We start from the raw sequence: 23,492 nt of genomic DNA, 5'->3' as shown, positions 1-23,492 counted from the left end.
AGTCATTTGAAGATACCATAAAATACTTGTGTTTAACCAATTTATTTACCGTCAGGACATTTGACAGGTAGATTGGAGGCGACAGTCTGACGGTCAGGTAAGCGTGGGAATTTTCACGATGTTTATGGCCATCAGCGATTACATTTAAAGTAGGCACCCAACCCAGATATGCAACCCAAAAACCAAATATGCATCTTCCGTACATTTTCAAAGAATGCCCACACTCCGCACAAAAATCCATTTAACCACGTTTAAAATTAAATTTCTTAATACTGCTATTAGTAAACTGGAAGTCAATCCAGTTTATGCCTTGTTACCGTGAAGCTTGGTTTTCAAGTAACCGGGGCAAGATGTTATATTTCAAAACACTCAAGTAATTACAGACTTGTCAGTGGTTTCAGCGAAAGTTAGGACGCCAGAGAAGCATTGATAAGCGTGGGAATTTCGCGATGTTTCCGAAGACGGTGTAATCTCGACCTGACTCGGCATTATCGTGGTCATTGTCGTGGAGTAAAATAAAATTTCAGCGATCCGCTACGACTTTCACAGTCGCCGGCAGTCGCTTTAAAAAATCGCCTAAGTGGGACAGGCCCTTAAAGTATATCAAGAACAAAAACTTTAAAATCCTTGTGGTCTGTATTTGTTTCAATGGTCAATTATTCTTAATTGTTAACTGTTTGTGTTGTCATTTGTGAGCAGAGCACCAAGACACATTCCTTGTATATGCACATGCTTGGCCAATAAACTTATTAAATTCATTCATTATTGAAACAGCATAACCAAAAACATTAAGAATGTGGATTGAATGGGGAGCAAGAATTTCTCTGCAGAATAGGCTTGGGACATGTAAAACATTTATGCTGCAGGCATTGCCACAAGCAGAGCAATTATAGCTCAAGTAAATAATCAGTTTCTATAATATGGATACAGCAATATCTACAGGCAAACCTTGCTAAATACAGAATTTTTAAAAAAAACACAGCAAGGCTTAATTGATAAGTATCTTTTACTAAAAATATTTTTTTTGTAGTAGGGTAGGTGTGAAGAACATTGCACACTGCAAAAGACAATCCTTCTTTGTGGAAAAAGGAACTGCACATGCTCGTGTTCAAAAAAGACAGTGCTGGAGTAACTCAGCGGGTCAGGTAGCATGCCTGAGAACCACGAATATGTGAAATTTCAGGTTGGGGCTATTCATCAGATTGATTGTGCTGGGGAGAGAGAAAGCTGAAAGTTGACAAGTTCATAAGTCATGAGAAGAAGAAGAAGAAAATCCGGCCCATCTCTGGAGCCTCTCCAACGCCAGCCATCTCTCCTCAAATATGGGGATGGTGGGAGGGAAGAAATGGGTGCGAATCCAGGTGGGGCCTTTGGAGGTTAGTTTTCTAAAATTGGACAATTCAAAGTTCATATCGTTAGGTTACAAGGTACTCAAGCTGAATGAGGTGCTGTTCCTGCACTCTGCATGTGGTCTCACTCTCGCAATGGTGGTGGCCCGGGACAGAAAGGTTTATATGGCAAGGGGAAGGGGAGTTGAGATGGTTAGCAATGAGGAGATACAGCACAAGTGTTTGGCTAAAAAGTTGCCGAGTCTACGCTTGGTCTTGCTGATGTAAAGGAGGCTACATTAGGAGCAACAATTGCAGTCGATAAGGTTACGGGAGGTACATGCGATCCTTTGTCTCACCTGGAAGAACTGCTGTCGTCCCCGGATGATGTGGGGGAGGAGGAATAGGGACTCATGGTCGGGGAAAGTAGCTCGGGAGGGTGTGGTTTTGGTGGGAAGGGATGAGTGCACTAAGGAGTTGCTCAGGGGTGGCGTCTACTGAAGGCGTAAAGGAATGAGAATGAGACGATGTGACTGGTGGTGGGATCACGTTGAAGGGAGCGGAAATGTCAGAGAATGATGGGCCTCTCCAGCGTGTTTAAATGACTACCGACCGGTGGCCCTCACCTCGGTTGTCATGAAATGCTTTGAGAGGCTAGTCAAGAAGCACATCTGCGCCCTCCTTCCTCGCAACATGGACCCACTACAGTTTGCATACCGTCCGAACAGGTCCACGGATGATGCGGTCTCCCAGGTTCTACACACCGCTCTCTCTCATCTGGACAGCCAGGGGGGCTATGTGAGGATGCTGTTCATTGACTTTAGTTCAGCATTCAACACAATAGTCCCCAGCAGACTGGTTGAGAAGCTGCTGGAACTGGGGCTTAGCACCCCTCTGTGTGCCTGGGTCCTGGACTTTCTCACTGCCAGGCCCCAAGTGGTCAGGATGGGGGAACACACATCTAGCTCCCTCACCCTGAACATAGGATCCCCCCAGGGCTGCGTCCTTAGCCCCCTACTGTACTCCCTGTACACACATGACTGTGGGGCCAGGTTCAGCTCAAACTCCATCATCAAGTTGCTGATGACACTGTGGTGGTGGGCCGGTTCTCCAACAACGATGAGAAGGCCTACCGGGAGGAGGTGGCTGATCTGGCACTCTGGTGTCAGGACAATAGCCTCCTCTTGAATGTCACTAAAACAAAGGAGCTGATTGTGGACTTCAGAAGGGCTAAACATCCAAGGACGTACACGCCACTGGAGATAAATGGGTCTATTGTGGATAGGGTGAGCAGTTTCAAATACTTGGGAGTCCGCATCGCAGAGGATCTGACGTGGGCAACGCACATTGCCGCACTGGTGGGTAAGGCTAAGCAGCGCCTTTACCACCTTAGACAACTGAGGAAATTCAGAGTGTCGCTGAGGATCCTTCATTGCTTCTACTCTGGGGCTGTAGAGAGCATCCTGTCCGGCAACATTACAGTCTGGTTTGGGAACAGCTCTGCCCAGGACAGGATGGCCCTGCAGAGAGTAGTGCGTTCGGCAGAACGCACCATGGGAACTACACTCGTCCCCCTGCAGGACCTATACATCAGGAGGTGCAGATCCAGAGCAAGCAAGATCATGAGGGACCCCTGCCACCCCAGTAACGGACTGTTCCAGATGCTACGATCAGGCAAACGCCTCCGCTGTCACGCTGTGAAAACGGAGAGGATGAGACGGAGCTTCTTCCCACAGGCCATCAGGACTGTCAACTTTGATAACCCCAGAGACTAAATTTTTGTCGACACTTTTTGTGCAATGTTTAGTAACTTATTAACTTTATTTATATGTTGTAACTGTAATTCTTTTTGTGCACAACCCGCAGGCATTGCCACTTTCATTTCACTGCACATCGAGTATGTGTATGTGACAAATAAATTTGACTTGACTTGACTTGAAAAAAACTGCAGATGCTGGTTCAAATCGAATGTAGGCACAAAATGCTGGAGTTACTCAGCGGGTCAGGCAGCATCTCGGGAGAGAAGGGGTGGGTGACATCTCGACCCAAAACATCACCCATTCCTTCTCTCCCGAGATGCTGCCTGACTCGCTGAGTTACTCCACCATTTTGTGTCTACCTCAGAGAATGATGCATTGGATGTGGCGTCTGGTGGGGCGAAAGGCGAGGACCAGGAGAACACTATCCTTGTTCCATCTGGGGAGATGTGAAGCAAGAGCAGAACTATGGGACACAGTACCAATGCGTGTTAAGGATCCATCTATAACAGAATGGGGGAAACCATTTTTACTAAAAGGGAGGATATTTGGGATGTCCTGGCCTCCCCTATCTTTGGATACATACTGTCCATTTACCCCATCTACGCCCCTGATTTTAAACAATTCCATTCTATCCAGTCTCTTCTTGTAACTAAAACTCTTCATCTTTCAGCCTACACCCTTGTGAATCTCATCTGCACCCATTCTAATGCCGACACATCTTTTCTATAATATGGTGAGCAGATCTGCCTTCCATATTTCAAGGGTGGCCAGACCATGATTTATGCAACTGTAACATGGCATCCCAACTCTTGTACTCAATATATTGGCCCATGAAAACAAACAAGCTTTCTTCACAATTCTTTCCACCCTTGTTGCATTTTCAGATACCTATAAACTAGCACAAGGTCAATAAACAATGGACAATAGGTGCAGGAGTAGGCCATTCGGCCCTTCGAGCCAGCACCACCATTCAACGTGATCATGGCTGATCATTCTCAATCAGTACCCTGTTCCTGCCTTATTCACAAAATGCTGGAGTAACTCAGCAGGTCAGGCAGCATCTCGGGAGAGAAGGAATGGGTGACGTTTCGGGTCGAGACCCTTCTTCAGACTGATGTCGGGGGTGGGACAAAGGAAGGATATAGGTGGAGACAGGAAGATAGAGGGAGATCTGGGAAGGAGGAGGGGAAGGGAGGGACAGAGGAGCTATCTGAAGTTGGAGAAGTCGACGTTCATACCACCGGGCCGCAAACTGCCCAGGCGAAATATGAGGTGCTGCTCCTCCAATTTCCGGCGGGCCTCACTGTGGCACTCCTGCCCTGTTCCTGCCTTCTCCCCATACCCCCTGACTCCGCTATCCTCAAGAGCTCTATCTAGCTCTCTCTTGAAAGCATTCAGAGAACTGGCCTCCACTGCCTTCTGAGGCAGAGAATTCCACAGATTTACAACTCTCTGACTGAAAAAGTTTTTCCTCATCTCTGTTCTAAATGGCCTACCCCTTATTCTTAATCTGTGGCCCCTGGTTCTGGACTCCCCCATCATTGGGAACATGTTTCCTGCCTCTAACGTGTCCAACCCCTTAATAATCTTATACGTTTCGATAAGGTCCACTCCGATCCCCCCCACATTAATGCTTCCAACTTCCCTGCCATTTATCAAATATATGCAGCCACTAATTGATGACCGAAAAAGAATAATCTCTCACATAACAATCACCTGCCACTTTTCAGCTGCTCTATGTCCCACAGTATCCTTGGTTAACCATCCTCACCATATCCAATTCCAGTAGTCACTAAGGCATCAGCCAACTTACTTATCAGATTACAGACATTTTCATCCAGGAAAAAAAACTGCAGATGCTGGTTTACATCGAAGGTAGACACAAAATGATGGAGTAACTCAGTGGGTCAGGCAGCATCTCGGGGGAAAAGGAATGAGTGACGTTTCAGGTCAAGACCTCCTCTTCTCTCCCGAGATGCTGCCTGACCCGCTGAGTTACTCCAGCATTTTGTGTCTACCTTCAACATTTTCATCCAAGGCATTCATGTATATGATAACGAAACAGTCCTAGCAACAAACTCTATGGTTCACAGCCAGTTAGGTCCAGAGGCATAAACTTCCTCCACCATTACCTTCTGCCTCATTTCATCAAGCCAATTGTTGATCCAGTTTGCCAAAACATCTTGGATCCGATGAGCCCTAATTTTCTGGAATAGCCTACCATGGGGACCTTGTCAAAAATGTGCATGTACACCATGCATACAACCTTGCCTTCATTACTGTTCCGAGTGACCACCTCTCAAACCACAATTGGATTTGTGGGGCAGGATTTCCAGTGCACAAAAATATGCTGACTCTCTCGATCAGTCCCTGTCTTTCTAAGTGATCGTAACTCTTATAGTCAAGATTTTCTTTCCAATAGTTTCTCTATTATTGATGTACGGCTCCTCCGCTTAATTTCCTGGCTAAACCCCCCTGGTGTTCCAGGACCTCACATGCTGATAAAGATCTCCATCAATCTCCTCCTTTGCTTCTCGCAACACACAAGGATAGATTTCATCAGGCGCTAGGGATTTGTCCTCCTTAATGTGCATTGATATTTCTAGCACTTCCTCTTTCCTGATACACACATCAAGTGGTAGTGTGGAAACCGGCCCTTCGGCCCAACTTGCCCGAGCTAACTAGTCCCACCTGCCCGTGTTTGGTCCATATTCTTCCAAACCTGTCCTATCCATGTACCTGTCTAACTCTTTCTTAAATGGTGGGATAGTCCCTGCCTCAAATACCTCCTCTGGCAGCTTGTTCCATACACCCACCACCCTTTGTGTGAAAAAGTAACCCCTCAGATTCCTATTGAATCTTTTTCCCTTCACCTTGAACCCATGTCCTGTGGTCCTCGATTCACCTACTCTGGGCAAGAGACTCTGTGCATCTACCTGATCTAGTCCACGCTCCAGACCAACAGCACACATCTCCCTCAACTCCATCCTTCCCCCTGGTGAATAATGATGCAAAGTATTCATTCAGGATCCTCTGGATCCACACAACAACTTCGCTTTTGGTTTGCAAGGGAAACTACCCTTTCCCTAGCTATTCTCTTTTAATGATTTATAAACGGTTTTGGCCAGCCCCATTTCATGGCCTCCTCACTGTTTTCATAAGATCTCTCCTTTAAATTCTAAAAATCACAAAAGAGCCATCTGATAAAAACATTTTTTAACAGAAAGTGACAGTATTACAGATATTTCTGTAATATGACTAGATGTGGAGCAAGCAGCCAACTAGGATGCATCGCCCATGATCAGCCATGACTGAGAGATGATTAGATAGACATGGTTAGAACTCAACAATGATAGGGAGCGGGAATAATGGGGGCGGTACGGTGGCGCAGCGGTGCCTGACAGCACCTGCAGCAACGGAGACCCGGGTTCGATCCTGTCTGCTGGTGCTGTCTGTACGGAGTTTGTACGTTCTCCCCGTGACCTGCGTGGGTTTTCTCCGAGATCTTCGGTTTCCTTCCACACTCCAAAGACGTGCAGGTTTGTAAGTTAATTGGCTTGGTAAATGTAAAAATTGTCCCGAGTGTGTGTAGGATAGTGTTAATATAGAAACATAGAAAATAGGTGCAAGGGTAGGCCATTCGGCCCTTCGAGCCTGCACCGCCATTCAATATGATCATGGCTGATCATCCAACTCAGAATCCCGTACCTGCCTTCTCTCCATACCCCCTGATCCCTTTAGCCACAAGGGCCACATCTAACTCCCTCTTAAATATAGCCAATGAACTGGCCTCAACTACCTTCAGTGGCAGAGAATTCCACAGATTCACCACTCTCTGTGTGAAAAAAAACTTTCTCATCTCGTTCCTAAAAGACTTCCCTCTTATCCTTAAACTGTGACCCCTTGTTCTGGACTTCCCCAACATCGGGAACAATCTTCCTGCATCTAGCTTGTCCAACCCCTTAAGAATTTTGTAAGTTTCTATAAGATCCCCCCTCAATCTTCTAAATTCCAGCAAGTACAAGCCGAAATTCCAGCGAATATGCGGGGATCGCTGGTTAGCACGGACCCGGTGGGCCGAAGGGCCTGTTTCCACGTTGTATCTCTAAACTAAACTAAAAAAATGATAGCTTATCAATTATCAAAAATTGATAGAAAATAAGAAACGATTGGGAGAGTCAATATTGATCTACAAAAATGGAAAAGGTGAAAGATTGAAAAATGCCGCTCAGTTTGATCTGGATATTCTGTACTCAAATCACTGAAAGTTAGCATGGAAGTACAGCAAACAGGAAGACAATCAATATGCTGATATGTATTGCAAGAGTCTAACTACAAGAGTAAAGGCATCTTACTTCCGTTATAGGCAGTCCTGGTATGACTTCTTCAGAAATATTGGCCTCCCTTCCCAGTGTAAATTTTACTTGCAACAGAAGAAGTGCAGCAAATATCCAATGAGAGATTAAGTGGACATGGACTGTACACTCCAGTTCAAAAAAATTGAAATGCATGGAATTTTAATGGGAATTGACAGGGTGGGTACAGAGTTGTTGCTTGCCCTTGATGGGATGTCCAGAATCAAAGATGAGACAATCGAAATAAGGAATAAACCAGTCAGGACTGACGAGAAGAATTTAATGAACCAGACAGTAGTAAAACTGTGGAACTCCAACCTCCTCTACTGTACTGTATCTGCTGTTCTGAATGTGGATTCGTATATATCGGCAAGGCCAAGCTGAACACCTCCGCTCAGTCCGCCCTGGCCCACACGATCTCTCGGTTGCCAAACACTAACTCACATTACCACACTGACATTTCTGCCCTGGGCCGCCTCCATTGTCAGAGTGAAACCAAACCACAAAGTCGAGGAACAGCACCTCATATTTAGCTTGGGCAGCTTACAATCCAGCATTTGAATATTTATTTCTCTAACTTGCTTTCCCTCTCTCTCGGTCCCTCCCCCACCCTGGTCGTTTCCCTGTCGTCCTGCTTCGTTTCAGTTTCACGTTATCACTTTCTCCACAGCCAACAATGGACCATTGTGGGCTCCACCTTTCCTTGATCATTGTTGCTGGCTTTGATTTGTCACTTTGCATACCTTTCATTCATTTGTTCTCTGTACCTCTTCATCTCTCTAGTTTTCCTCATCGCCCATTCCTTCTATCCAGAGATGCTGCCTGTCCCGCTGAGTTACTGCAGCATTTTGTGTCTATCTTTGGCTCAGCCTCTAAGCCTACTTAAGAGACACCAACAAATATTTGAATATTCAGGCAATAGAGCTACTGCCTTACAGCGCCAATGACCGGGTTTGATCCTGACTGCGGGTGGTGTCTGTATGGTGTTTGTACATTCTCCCCATGACCTGTGTGGGTTTTCTCGGAGATCTTTGGTAGCCTCCCACATTTCAAAGGCGTGCAGATTTATACGTTAATTGGCTTGGTGGAAATGTAAAATTGTCCCTAGTGCGTGTAGGGTAGTGTTAATGTGTGGGGATCGCTGGTCAGTGCAGACTCGACGGGCTGAAGGGCCTGTTTCCGTGCTGTATCTCTAAACGAAACTGGGGGATTTAAAATAATCAGCAATGGCATAGCTGATGTTAACTCAAATTTCACTGTACCTTAATTGGTACATGTGACAATTAAATTGAATCTTGAAGCATTTAACTGAATGATCCACTGCTACTATCATCTTTGTTCTTTAGTGGAGGGTGTGGTTAAGAAAATCAAATGCAGTAGTCAGGTTAAGGGGGGGGGGGGGGGGGGTAAATTGTTTAGCTTCTCACAATTACCCAAGGATTAATTGATGATTTTAATAAAAAACAATTTTAATACTGTGAATGGAATGGAAACATGATTACAGGCATTCAAGAAAGTATTTAATAAAAGCACAAATCAGGAAGCTTGCTACATGTTCGAGGAAAGAAGGTTAGAGGTGGGCTCTGGTTTGTAAGGACTCAAGGAACGACAGTGCTTTCTAAAAGGGTGATGCTATTGTATTTGAAACAGAAAGCAAAAATTAAGGGACGGAGTTGAGCAGTCAGCAGTTTAGTGGGGAAACAGATTCAGAGCAGCTGGTGGCCTCATGAACACGAAAAGCTTTAGAGGGGAAAAGGAAAGATACAAGACAAGACCAACAAAAAAACAATATCAGGGTTAGTGATGCGAAGTCAAAGACATAGCTTGAAGGGCAAAAGAACTGATGAAAACACAGGGACATCTGACTGCAGAGTAACAGTGCCAAACAAGTCCTCAAGATCTGTGCTCTTAGAGGCAAGTGAACAAGGAAAGGACATTAAGTTTACAATTGGTTGCAGATTTATGAAAAACATTTTGACAAATAAAACTCACATGACAATCTAAGACAGCTTCTTTCCCTCTGCTATCAGACTTGTGAATGGTCCTTCCATAAGGCAGGATGCAGGCCTGATTTTCCAACCCACCTCATTGTGGACATTGGGCTTTTTCCAATGGAACTGTTATACTATAATGTTGACAACTATAATTTTGCACTTCAGTATAGACACAAAGAACTGCAGATGCTGGTTAATACACTTCGGTATCTTTCTCTTAGCTCTACCTTTTGTCCTTGTGTTTGGCTTGATTATATTCATATATAGTATTATCTCATTTGATTGGATAGCACGCAAACAAAAGCTTTTCACTGTACCTCGGTACACGTGACAAGAGTAAACCTAAACCATTTGTTACGGCAAATGTGCAAAACATTGAATGATTGAGTGATTTCCCATCAGTGGGTGCGGGGGGAAGAGAGGGGAAGTTTTGTTGCCTCCATCACAGTGAGGGGGTGTTTGGAGTCACTGTGATGGATGTTTGTGTTGGGGTCGGGTGTCCTGTGTTCTTTTCTTTTTTGCTGTGTTTTGTGTGACTGTTGAAATTTCGTTCGGTGTAAAAAGCCGAGTGACAATAAAGTGTTGTTATGTTATGTTATGTTATGTATTTGAAAATGGATTGGATGGTCCATCAGTTCCACGAGAACATACGACAGAATTTAAGTGGTAGTCACCCTGTAACTATTTACATACCTTCTGAATCCAAAGCCCTAATTCTCAATTTCAGTGGAGAATCTTCCAAGTAAAGTTCACGAGTTGTAGACACAATTTCAATTTCATTGATGACATCAACTATCACGTCACATCGCAAAACTCGGCCAATTGCTGTTAAAAGAAAAACATGCACAAAAGGAATTAAAAACAACATTTTGTTCTAATTCTCCAAAACTTATCTACATGATAAATTGAAACTTGTTTTATCAAATCTACTTTAAACCAGACAGTCACTACACCTAATTTTCACCATCTCCCCTAACTCCCATTAGCTTCAATGTTAACTTTTTTTAATGATTGTCATGACTCTTATTTGTCATTCTTGAATATTTCGTGTTTGTGTATTCCTCAATTTTCCAACTGGTGATGACAGCTTTAAGAGAATCTAAATTTAATAAAAGCATGCACAGAGCTAGACGATAAATAAAAATGGAGGTTACATCACATGGGCCCTAAACCACAACAGGAACTTACTTCACCTACAGGAAGATAATATTCAATGTACTGAACGAAGATCAAAATACAGAAGTCATCATGGGTACAATTAACACCACAAATATCTTAAGAACAAAAGAAAAGGAACATTCTCAAAAACCTATGAATTTCAAAATATTAACAACTTTCAAGAGACTGCTTGGAAAGGCTAGAGTCACAGATTCACACAATAGGCCCTTAGGCCCAACCGGAGCATCTGGCCCACGTCCATCAAATTCTTTCGTGCCTCAAAGCCTTTTCGATGCTGTAATTGCACATATAGAAAATAGTAAATAGGTGCAGGTGTAGGCCATTCGGCCCTTCGAGCCAGCACCACATCTCTACCACTTCCGCTGTTGTACACTCACTACCCTGTGTATGAAAAACCTGGCCCTCAGGTCCCTTTCAAATCTTTCCTCTCTCACCTTAAATCCATGCCCACTCATTTTAGACTTTTTTTCTCGGGGAGACAGCTTGATTATAATCACGTATAGTCTTTTCTTGACTGGATAGCATGCAACAAAAAGCTTTACACTGTACCTCAGTGCATGTTGCAAAACTAAACCAAATTTAACCAAGCAACTAAATTAAACCCCCTCAACATTTACAAACCTCTACAATGTCACTCATCAGCCTCCATCACTCCAGGAGAAAGAGTACCAGTCTATGTAGTCTCTCCTTGTAACTTAAGCCCTCCAGTGCCAGCAACATCATTGTGAATCTCTTCTGCACCCTCCACTAACCTAATGACATTCTTCCCACAGCAACCAGACCTGCATGTAATACTCCAAGTGCAGCCTCAAAAACATCTTGAACATCCTTAGATGACATCCCAACCCTTGTACTGAATGTTCTGACCAAGTATGCTCCATGCCTTCTTTACCGCCCCATCTACCTATGTTACCATTTCCAAGTAATTATATACTTGTACCCCAAGGTCTTTCTGTTCTACAACACTCCCCCGGGACCCTGCCATTCACCGTTATATCCTGGCCTGGTTTTATCTTCCAAAAATACATCAACTTCACACCTGGCTGAGTGAGTTTCCATCGGTCATTCCTTTAACCATTTTTCTAGTTGATGTAGATCCTGCCGTGACCAAACGCAACCTTTTTCACTGTTCATGACACTACCATCCACAAAATTACTAATTGTGCCGCCTACATTCTAATCCAATTCGTTAACATGTACGAGAAACAAACATTTAATAAACATGCAACCTCAGAAATCTTGATTATTTTCTTTTTTTTTTTAAATACACAGAATAAATAAATACACAGAATGGAAAGAAGGCTACTTGCTACTTTTGGGCTAGAACTTCAAAATGGATTAAAGGATAACATCAGTATAATTGAAATATTATTACCAAATGAAGGCGATAAAAGAAATTGCGCAAATATTAACCTCTACAAATAATTGATTTAGAGAAGAATACCTATTTCTTCAGCAAATATAATGCTGGTTTGGCGGGCTACGTGAGATGAACGGGCCACAACAACAGCTGTTTGTGAACAGTGTTGATCACTTGGGTTCACAGGTTCAATGATGGCAACTTCTGGTCTTGTTGACCACCTAGAATAACAAATTGTAATTAAAACTATGCCGTCAAAAATTACTAAACTCCCATCAAGAATAATCTCATAATATCGGTACATAATAGCAGTGCTAGTAAAGAATACAATTGATAGGTAATATTTAATTTCACTAAAAACCAAACCTACAACAATAAAGAAATTCAGTCTGATTTAAAAGTTATCCAGTTTGAATCATTGTGAGTACTTCAAGTTTGAATCATTGTGAGTATTGTAAGAAAATAACTGCAGATGCTGGTACAAATCGAAGGTATTTATTCACAAAATGCTGGAGTAACTCAGCAGGTCAGGCAGCATCTCAGGAGAGAAGGAATGGGTGACGTTTCGGGTCGAGACCCTTCTTCAGACTGATGTCAGGGGGGGCGGGACAAAGGAAGGATATAGGTGTAGGCAGGAAGTTAGAGGGAGATCTGGGAAGGGGGAGGGGAAGAGAGGGACAGAGGAACTATCTAAAGTTGGAGAAGTCAATACATATCTTTCATGTATGACCTAGCCAAACTTCACTGGAACTACAGAAGTGCCCCGACCCCATATTCTGGGATGCTAGAACTAACTGGTGAGCCTTCCCGAGGTTTCGTGGGCCTAACTCAACAAAACATCAGTGATGGGAGGTGCCCACTTTAAAACCCCAATGATGTACTTGTAATGAACTGGATTTGATAAGGGAACTCAAGGTAAAGGAACCATTTGGAGGTAGTGACCATAATATGATAAGTTTTAATCTGCAATTTGAAAGGGAGAAGGTAAAATCTAAAGTGTCAGTATTGCAGTTGAACAAAGGGGACTATGGAGACAAGAGGGAGGAGCTGGCTAAAGTTGACTGGAAAAGAGTCCTAGCAGGGATGATGGTGGAACAACAATGGCAGGTATTTCTGGGAATAATCCAGATGATGCAGGGTCATTTCATTCCAAAGAGGAAGAAAGGTTCGAAGAGGAGTAAGAGGCAACCGTGGCTGACAAGGAAAGTTAGGGATGGAATAAAACTAAAAGAAAAGATGTATAACATACCATGTGTAATGGGAAGCCAGAGGATTGGGAAACTTTCAAAGGACAGAAGGTAACAAAACGGGCAATATGGGCTGAAAAGATGAAGTACGAGGGGAAGCTGGCCAAGAATATAAAGGACAGTAAAAGCTTCTTTAGGTATGTTAAGAGAAAACTATTAGTAAAGACAAATGTGGGTCCCTTGAAGGCAGAAACAGGTGAAATTATTATGGGTAACAAGAAAATGGCAGAAGAGTTGAACAGATACTTCGGATCTGTCTTCACACAAACAATCTCCCAGATGTACTAGAGGACAGAGGATCTAGAGAGACAGAGGAACTGAAAGAAATCTGCATTAGGCGAGAAATAATATTGGGTAGACTGATGGGACTGAAGGCTGATAAATCCCCAGGGTCTGATGGTCTGCATCCCAGGGTACTCAAGGAGGTGGCTCTAGAAATCGTGGACGCATTGGTGATCATTTTATAGACAATAGACAATAGGTGCCGGAGGAGGCCATTCGCCCCTTCAAGCCAGCCATTCAATGTGATCATGGCTGATCATTCACAATTAGTACCCCATTCCTGCCTTCTCCCCATACCCCCTGACTCCGCTATTCTTAAGAGCTCTATCTAGCTCTCTCTTGAATGCATTCAGAGAATTGGCCTCCACTGCCTTCTGAGGTAGAGAATTCCACAGATTCACAACTCTCTGACTGAAAACGTTTTTCCTCATCTCAGTTCTAAATGGCCTACCCCTTATTCTTAAACTGTGGCCCCTTGCTCTGGACTCCCCCAACATTGGGAACATGCTTCCTGCCTCTAACGTGTCCAACCCCTTAATAATCTTATACGTTTCGATAAGATCTCCTCTCATCCTTTTCCAACGTTCAATAGATTCAGGATCAGTTCCTGTGGATTGGAGGGTAGCTAATGTTATCCCACTTTTCAAGAAAGGAGCGAGAGAGAAAACGGGGAATTATAGACCAGTTAGCCTGACATCAGTGGTGGGGAAGATGCTGGAGTCAATTATTAAAGAGGTAATAATGGCACATCTGGATAGCAGTAAAAGGATTGGTCCAAATCAGCATGGATTTATGAAGGGGAAATCCTGCTTGACTAATCAGATGCATGGCAGATGCAGTATAATGTAGATAAATGTGAGGTTATCCACTTTGGTGGCAAAAACAAGGAGGCAGATTATTATCTCAATGGTGTCAGATTAGGTAAAGGGGAGGTGCAGCGAGACCTGGGTGTCTTTGTGCACCAGTCACTGAAGGTAAGCGTGCAGGTACAGCAAGCAGTGAAGAAAGCTAATGGTATGTTGGCCTTCATAACGAGAGGATTTGATTCTCGGATCAAAGAGGTCCTTCTGCAGTTGTACAGGGCCCTGGTGAGACCACTCCTGGAGTACTGTGTGCAGTTTTGGTCTCCTAATTTGAGGAAGGATATTCTTGCTATTGAGGGAGTGCAGCATATAATCACGAGGTTGATTCCCGGGATGGCGGGACTGTCATATGAGGAAAGAATGGAGCAACTGGAATTTAGAAGGATGAGAGGGGATCTTATTGAAACATATAAAATTATTAAGGGATTGGACACGCTAGATGCAGGAAACACGTTCCCGATGTTGTGGACTCCAGACCCAGGGGCCACAGTTTAAGAATAAGGGGTAGGCCATTTAAAGCTGAGATGAGGAAAATGTTTTTTACACAGGGAGTTGTGAATTTGTGGAATTCTCTGCCTCAGAAGGCCGATTCACTGGATGCATTCAAAAGAGAGTTAGATACTCTTTGGGCTAGCGGAATCAAGGGATATGGGGAGAAGGCAGGAAAGGGGTACAGATTGTGGATGATCAGCCATGATCACATTGAATGGCAGTGCTGGGTCGAAGGGCTGAATGGCCTCCTCCTGCAGCTATTGTCTATGTATCTATGTATCTACAATCTACACAATCAGTTTTTTAATGTGCTTGTTAACATGTAGGCAGCCGATTATTGCACATGGAGTTAGTTATTGCCCTTAGCACAAGTTGGCATATTCAGTTTAGATAGTACTTAGGCTCTGGGCTTCGTTTTCTTAGTTGAGTGTTTATCCTGGTATAAAGAAGGAACAAGAGCCGTTGATTCTTAAAATAGAAATGTATTCTGAATTGCATTGCAATGGGTATTGTGGGGGGAGGGGGGAAGTGTAGAAGAAAGGGGGAAGAGAAAGTTAGCCATGAAAGGTTCAAAGACCAAGCCCCAACTCCACTTTCACACAGTGGACTATAACATTCTGACATGTAAAAACACATTAAATTTGAAACAAATGTTTTTCACCAGCACATCTTAGAAAGCAAGTGTGCAGCATGGTGGCGCAGCGGTAGAGTTGTTGCCTCACAGCGCCAGAGACCCGTGTTCGATCCTGACTATGGGTGCTATCTGTACAGAGTTTGTACGTTCTCCCCGTGACCTGCATGGATTTTCTCCCAGGTGCTTTGGTTTCCTCTCACACTCCAAAGACGTACAAGTTTGTAGGTTAATTGGCTTCGGTAATAATTGTTACTGATGGGTAGGACAGTAGTGTTAATGTACGGGGTGATCGCTGGGCGGCACGGACTCAGTGGGCTGAAAGGCCTGTTTCCGCGCTGCACCTCTAAACTTTACTAAATGCCTCATGAATTTATTAGCAAGTTCCGAGCTTCCACGATTAGCAGCGCGTACATAAAGATCTGGAACTATTGCTGCACAAACAGCTAAACCAAAACATTCTGTTTGGAAGCATCTATGTTGAAAGACTGGAGTGACTAGTATGTTGAAAAACTGGAGTGACTAGGCTTGTATACACAGGAATTTAGAAGGATGAGAGGGGATCTTATCGAAACGTACAAGGTTATTAAGGGGTTGGACACGTTAGAGGCAGGAAACATGTTCCCAATGTTGGGGGAGTCCAGAACAAGGGGCCACAGTTTAAGAATAAGGGGTAGGCCATTTAGAACGGAGATGAGGAAAAACTTTTTCAGTCAGAGAGTTGTGAATCTGTGGAATTCTCTGCCTCAGAAGGCAGTGGAGGCCAATTCTCTGAATGCATTCAAGAGAGAGCTAGATAGAGCTCTTAAGGATAGCGGAGTCAGGGTGTATGGGGAGAGGGCAGGAATGGGGTGCTGATTGAGAATGATCAGCCATGATCACATTGAATGGCGGTGCTGGCTCGAAGGGCCGAATGGCCTCCTCCTGCACCTATTGTCTATCAAAGCCACCCAGCAAGATCTAGTCCATCTCCAGCGGGAATTTTAAAAAACTTTGGAAAGGAACCAGCAGTAACCGAGAATGACCTAAATCAAAACTCAGGAAGTGGTAAGTGACGTCAATGTACTTGTGAAAGGCGCACATGGCAAATCAAGTTTAACTTGGGGGAAAAAAGTGCTAGAATTACTCAGTGGGCCAGGGAGCATTTTTGGAGAACATGGATAGGTAATGTTTCAGGTCAGGACCCTTCTCCAGACTGATTGTAGTGGGGAGGGGATAAGAAAAACTAAAGCTGGGCCATGGAACAAAGTCTGGCAATCGATAGGTGAATTCAGGCAAGAGAGGTTTTCGATTGTCAGATGGACGGTTGGACAAAGGCCAGAGATGAAAAGACAAAAAGTAGAAGATAAGGACTAAAGGATAGCAGAAATGTGAAGCCAGAAGGAGGAATATAAGCGGGGTGGGCACATCCAGGTGAGGCATTGGGAATGGAGGTGGGAAAAGCGGGGGGGAGGGGGGGGTTGTTTGTACATTAGTTATATAAAACCACCCCCTCCCCAGGTACTTTCTTCTGCAACCAGAGGGGATGTGATACTGTTCGTTATAACCAAAGATACTAGAGGAGCAAGATGAACCAATCCGTCGAAATCGCCTATACTGAAGTGTAGTACGCAAAGGAGCGTAACATCCGCCATTTTAGTAAGCAAAACCCGCCGTTCGCTCTGCCTCTCGCAGTGTAATCAGTGTTTTGGGGGAACAATGTGTGTGATGATACCATAAAAATCCAGAATGTATCTCATCTATCAATTCACAGATTTTTGTTATTTTTCTTTTTAAATGTTTCTGCAAGTTTCTGCCTACTAAAATGGCGCCGTGACGTACTACGGTTTTTAGGGTCGAGTGGTCTATCTTGCTCTGCTCTATTATCTTTGGTTATAGCCCCCTCCCTCACACCCATCCAGGGATCCCAGCAGTCCTGCCAGATGAGACAGGGGTTCACAGACACCTCCTCCAACCTCATCCACTGCATTTGGTGCTCCTGCGGTAGGCTCCTTTACATTGGCAAGACCAAGTGTAGTCTAGGCGAGTGTTTCGCAGAACACTTGTGCTCGGTCTGCAAATGCCTGCTGAATCTCCCAGTTCCTAATGATTCTACCCAATCCCATCCTTACGTTTATGCCCTGACCCTCCTGCATTGCCAGAGTGAGGGCACACAACACAAACTGGAGGAACTGCATCGCATATTCGGCTCAAGTCACTTACAACCAGACAGTAGGAACACTGCATTCTCCCATTTTAGGTAACTAACCTCACAAACACCCCCCCCCCCCCCCCCCCCCGATATAGAAAGATTCTTGATTTGTACGGGTGTCAGGGGTTATGGGGAGAAGGCAGGAGCATGGGGTTAGGAGGGAGAGATTGATCGGCTATGATTGAATGGCAGAGTAGACTTTTGATGGGCCGAATGGCTTAATACTGCTCCAATAATTATGACCTCATGACACAATAGGGTTGTAATATTAGGCGATTTTGATTTTCCAAATATCAACTGTGACTACCAGAGTGCTAACGGGTGAGATGGAATTCAGTAGACAGTTTTCAGTAGACAGCTCTACCGGAGAAGGGGTCACCCTTGACTTTGTCTTAGGAAATGAGACTGGGCAAGTGGCTGACATGTCAGTGTGGGAGCACTTTGGGATCAGTGACCATCATTCTATTGCTTTGAGGATAGTTCAAGAAGATAGGACTGGTCCTCAAGTTAAAGTCCTAAATTGAAGGAAATGGTTAATTTCAATGGCAACAAAAGTTAACTGGAAGAGGGTGTTTGCAAGCAGGGAGATGCCTGGCAAGTGGAGGGCTTTCCAAAGTGAGACACAAAGAGTTCAGCACCTGCATTCTCTGTACACTGCAAGGCTGGCAAAATTAGAGAACCTTGGTTAATATGGGAAATTGATAGACAATAGACGCAGGAGTAGTCCATTCAGCCCTTCGAGCCAGCACCGCCATTCAATGTGATCATGGCTGATCATTCTCACTCAGTATCCCGTTCCTGCCTTCTCCCCATACCCACTGACTCCACTATCCTTAAGAGCTCTATCTAGCTCTCTCTTTAATGCATTCAGAGAATTGGCCTCCACTGCCTTCTGAGGCAGAGAATTCCACAGATTTACAACTCTCTGACTGAAAAAGTTTTTCCTCATCTCCGTTCTAAATGGCCTACCACTTATTCTTAAACTGATGGTCTGGTCAGAAAAAGGTAGCATATATCTCTCACGTCAAGCAATCCAGCAAGCTGCTGTGGATCATGAAAATGTCAGAGCCCATTTTAGAAGGAAATCAGAAGGGCAAAAAGAGGGCATGAGATATCTCTCACGGATAAGATAAAGGGGAAATCTGAAAAAATTCTACATATATATTAAGAATACAACTCCTACCCAATCTAGGGAGAGAGGAGGTCCGCTCGGGATTCGTGTGGCAATCTGTGTGTGCAGCAGTAGGAAATGAGCAAGGTCTTAAATTAATACTTCTCATTGGTGTAGGCCCTGGAGGAGGCCATGGAAGTCAGAGCGTTCAGGAAGGCAAGAGTGATATCTTGGAGTATATAAAGATTTCATATCAACATTTTGAAGGTGGTGTTGGAGGTCAGAAGATGCATAAGCTGGACAAATCCCTGGGGCTCAACTGGGTGCATCGTAGGATGTTACAGGAAGCAAGGGAGGAGATGTGGGACCCTGACAGTGATTGTTGTATCTTCGTTAGCCACAGGTAAAGGGCCAGAAGACTGGAGGATAGCCAATGGTGTGAATTTATTTAAGGGCAACAAGGATAAGCCAAGGAACTGCAGGTTGATGAGCCTTACATCAGTGGTGGGAAAGTTATTGGAAGGGATTCTGATAGAAAGGATTTGTTTGCATTTCAAAAGGCAAGGACTGATTATGGACAGTCTTATGCATCAGGATATTACATCTCAGAAATTCGATTGATTTTTTTTTTTTAAGATGGGTTTTTTGGAAGCTTGTTTTTTAAAAAATTCCTTCTCACAATTTCCAGTAATGTAAAACTGTGTCATCTGAGAATGCATCACGAAACGCGAGTTTAAAGAAAATATATATTTCACATAAATGGAGTGAATTCTTGAGTTGGAAGGATCTGCAGATGCTGGTTTACGTTGAAGTTAGACACAAAACTCTGGAATAATTCAGGAGGACAGGCAGCATCTCTGGAGAGAAGGAATGGGTAATGTTTCAGGTCGAGATCCTCCTCAGTCTGAAAAAGAAGGGTCTCGACCTGAAACATCACCCATTCCTTCTATCCAGACATCCTTCTATGTCGAGTGAATTTTTATTCTGTGTCCCAGATTTTTTGGTAATGATCTGTGAATTCCCCACAGGCAAATTTCTGTTGTTCCAATAGTCATAAAGTGGAGATCGACACAAAATGCTGGAGTAACTCAGCGGGTCAGGCAGCATCTCTTTTGTCCTAGGGCTCCTCCACTGTTAGAGAGATCGATTGTATAAAATTATGGCAGGCATTGATAGGATAGTGAGCAAGAGTCTGTTTCTTTTATTGGTGGAGGTCTAAAAATATGCCATTTAAGGCATTATGTCGTTATGCCAACTACGACAGCTTATTTCAGATACCAACTACTTTCTAAGATCCCCTTTAAACCATTTCCCTGGGTGGTTTAAAAGTGATCTTAGGAACATATCTTAGACAATAGACAATAGGTGCAGGAGTAGGCCATTCAGCCCTTCGAGCCAGCACCGCCATTCAATGCGATCATGGCTGATCACTCTCAATCAGTACCCCGTTCCTGCCTTCTCCCCATACCCCCTCACTCCGCTATCCTTAAGAGCTCTATCCAGCTCTCTCTTGAAAGCATCCAACGAACTGGCCTCCACTGCCTTCTGAGGCAGAGAATTCCACACCTTCACCACTCTCTGACTGAAAAAGTTCTTCCTCATCTCCGTTCTAAATGGCCTACCCCTTATTCTTAAACTGTGGCCCCTTGTTCTGGACTCCCCCAACATTGGGAACATGTTTCCTGCCTCTAATGTGTCCAATCCCCTAATTATCTTATATGTTTCAATAAGATCCCCCCTCATCCTTCTAAATTCCAGTGTATACAAGCCTAATTGCTCCAGCCTTTCAACATACGACAGTCCCGCCATTCCGGGAATTAACCTAGTGAACCTACGCTGCACGCCCTCAATAGCAAGAATATCCTTCCTCAAATTTGGAGACCAAAACTGCACACAGTACTCCAGGTGCGGTCTCACCAGGGCCCGGTACAACTGTAGAAGGACCTCTTTGCTCCTATACTCAACTCCTCTTGTTATGAAGGCCAACATTCCATTGGCTTTCTTCACTGCCTGCTGTACCTGCATGCTTCCTTTCAGTGACTGATGCACTAGGACACCCAGATCTCGTTGAACATCCCCTCTTCCTAACTTGACACCATTCAGATAATAATCTGCCTTTCTATTGTTACTTCCAAAGTGAATAACCTCACACTTATCTTCATTAAACGGCATCTGCCATGTATCCGCCCACTCACACAACCTGTCCAAGTCACCCTGCAGCCTTATTGCATCTTCCTCACAATTCACACTAACCCCCAGCTTAGTATCATCTGCAAATTTGCTAATGGTACTTTTAATCCCTTCATCTAAGTCATTAATGTATATCGTAAATAGCTGGGGTCCCAGCACCAAACCTTGCGGTACCCCACTGGTCACTGTCTGCCATTCCGAAAGGGACCCATTTAGCCCCACTCTTTGCTTTCTGTCTGTCAACCAATTTTCTATCCATGTCAGTACCCTACCCCCAATACCATGTGCTCTAATTTTGCCCACTAATCTCCTATGTGGGACCTTGTCGAAAGCTTTCTGAAAGTCGAGGTACACCACATCCACTGACTCTCCCCTGTCAATTTTCCTAGTTACATCCTCAAAAAATTCCAGTAGATTTGTCAAGCATGATTTCCCCTTCGTAAATCCATGCTGACTCGGAATGATCCTGTTACTGCTATCCAAATGCTCAGCAATTTCGTCTTTTATAATTGACTCCAGCATCTTCCCCACCACTGATGTCAGACTAACTGGTCTATAATTACCCGTTTTCTCTCTCCCTCCTTTCTTAAAAAGTGGGATAACATTTGCTATCCTCCAATCCACAGGAACTGATCCTGAATCTATAGAACATTGAAAAATGATCTCCAATGCTTCCACTTTTTCTAGAGCCACCTCCTTAAGTACCCTGGGATGCAGACCATCAGGCCCTGGGGATTTATCAGCCTTCAGTCCCATCAGTCTACCCAAAACCATTTCCTGCCTAAGGTGGATTTCCTTCAGTTCCTCCATCACCCTAGGTTCTCCGGCCCCTAGAACATTTCCACAGAAAGTAGTTGAAATAAGCTGCTGTAGCCCCAACCATAACAGGAACAACGTTTAAAAGTTATCAGGACAGACACTTGAATGAGGGCACAGTGGAATATGGAATTTATACAAGAAAGTGGGATTAGTTGGTCAGCAGAGACTCAATGGACTGAATGGCCAGCTTATTGGCTGTAGAACTCTATGACCTCTTCTGTAGTGGGTCTCAGGATATGGGATCAGACACTCGAGTCTAAGACGAGGACATCTATTTACAGGAAGTAAGGTGACCCGTTAGAATTTTCTACCACAGAAGGCAATGGTGAGGAAAAAATATCTGTCACTAAAAACGCGCTGAAAGTTATAGGGAGAGAGGGGAAAGATGATTTTGAGAGTGTCAGTGTGGTGCTAAGTGACCTGATTATGTTCTTGTTACAGAGCAAAGGCAGTGTGGGGCGAAGGGCCTGTTCCAATGTTGTACAATGTAACCATCAAATCAAAACCACACGTGTTCTCAATGGCAAGCAGCCGAAATGAAACAAGTTCACGTTGCAACTGTTTAATTTACTTGTTGCGAGACACGGACAAAAATAAATTAGTAACGTTTCGAAAATGCATGAATCGTTCTCGAGACAGTCGGCATTATTCATTCTTACCATTTATAACATCCTTCCGTGGCCTCCAGTGTAAAGTTGACCGTTGTGCTTTTGGCAAAAGGTAGCAGTACTTTGGGAATATTCAGTTTCGAGGCTTCGGAGCAAAAACAGATGCAGCTCGCCACCGTCAATATCCAGCCGGGGAAGTGGAGACCCATGATCTCGATCATGATCTCTCTGTCTCTCTCTGGATCTCTCTGGATCTCTCTCCCTCTCTTTCTCTTTCTCTTTCACAGATCAATGGCCACAAGTGATTGATAGCAGATAGTTAAATCTGGGGGTGGGTGGGGAGGTGATTGGAGTTCAAGTCCAAAACCACGAGGTTCAGAAGCCCGAGTTCAAAAATGGGAATTTCAAAGTGGGGGCTGAGCCAGAGAAGGTCCCTTCGCCTCACGAAGAATAAATGAGACCGCCAGAGAAAAAAAGGTTGCGGTCTGCAATTACATACATATATAACAGAGCCAGCAGCCAAGAGTGTCACTGAACAAGTGGAGACCGCCGGTGGAAGCAACAGCCCATTGATCTCCTCAGCTCCTCCCCAAGGCAAGGCAAGGCCCTGCTTTCATTTTGCACACTCGGCCTCTTCTGACAGCACGCTGGTGAGAGGGAAGGAGAGAGAGAGGGAGGGAGGGAGGGAGGGGATTTCCTCACACGCTTCTTATTTTTTTCAAAAACATGTCTGCGAAGCGGGATCCTTCTTGCAACCAATATACTGCCGTTCTCAGCTGGGGAAAAGCCCGCCTTTTGCAACCATTTGATGAGCGTCTCACGTCAACCTGCCCTCCCTCCCTCCCTCCCTCCCTCCCCCCTAACCACCATAGCCGCCCTCGGAAGCCAAGACTGAGGCAACGCATGCGCTTGTGGAGGACAAGAGCCTCCGGCCGCCGCCGCTGCCGCTGCTGCTGCTACTCTCTGTCTCTCCCCGCCGCGCCAACAAATCACAACGAGACGTGAAGATCAGGAGGAGATCCTTCCCCTCTTGTTTCCTCAAGAGTTCCACTCGGAATCACCCTCCATGCAACTATCCTCAA

At 44.4% G+C, this 23,492-nt stretch overlaps 1 protein-coding gene across 2 annotated transcripts in view; it reads right to left on the bottom strand.

Annotated features, from left to right (window-relative positions):
* nup210 (nucleoporin 210) overlaps positions 1–23,254 on the bottom strand; it is a 132,550-nt gene extending 109,296 nt beyond the window's left edge. For both annotated transcript variants that reach the window (XM_078413937.1, XM_078413938.1), the window contains exons 1-3: positions 22,462–23,254; positions 12,061–12,197; positions 10,131–10,262 (exon numbers count right to left, since the gene is read on the bottom strand). In XM_078413937.1, the coding sequence (XP_078270063.1) occupies positions 10,131–10,262; positions 12,061–12,197; positions 22,462–22,631 (439 nt within the window). In that variant the 5' untranslated portion in view covers positions 22,632–23,254. The remainder of the gene's footprint in view (positions 1–10,130; positions 10,263–12,060; positions 12,198–22,461) is intronic.
* Between the last annotated feature and the right edge of the window lie 238 nt (positions 23,255–23,492).

Source organism: Rhinoraja longicauda, chromosome 17 (genome assembly GCF_053455715.1).
Source record: "Rhinoraja longicauda isolate Sanriku21f chromosome 17, sRhiLon1.1, whole genome shotgun sequence".
NCBI classification, from domain to species: domain Eukaryota; kingdom Metazoa; phylum Chordata; class Chondrichthyes; order Rajiformes; family Arhynchobatidae; genus Rhinoraja; species Rhinoraja longicauda.
The sequence above is the reverse complement of the archived record's forward strand: the minus strand, read 5'-3'. Positions and strand labels throughout refer to the sequence as shown.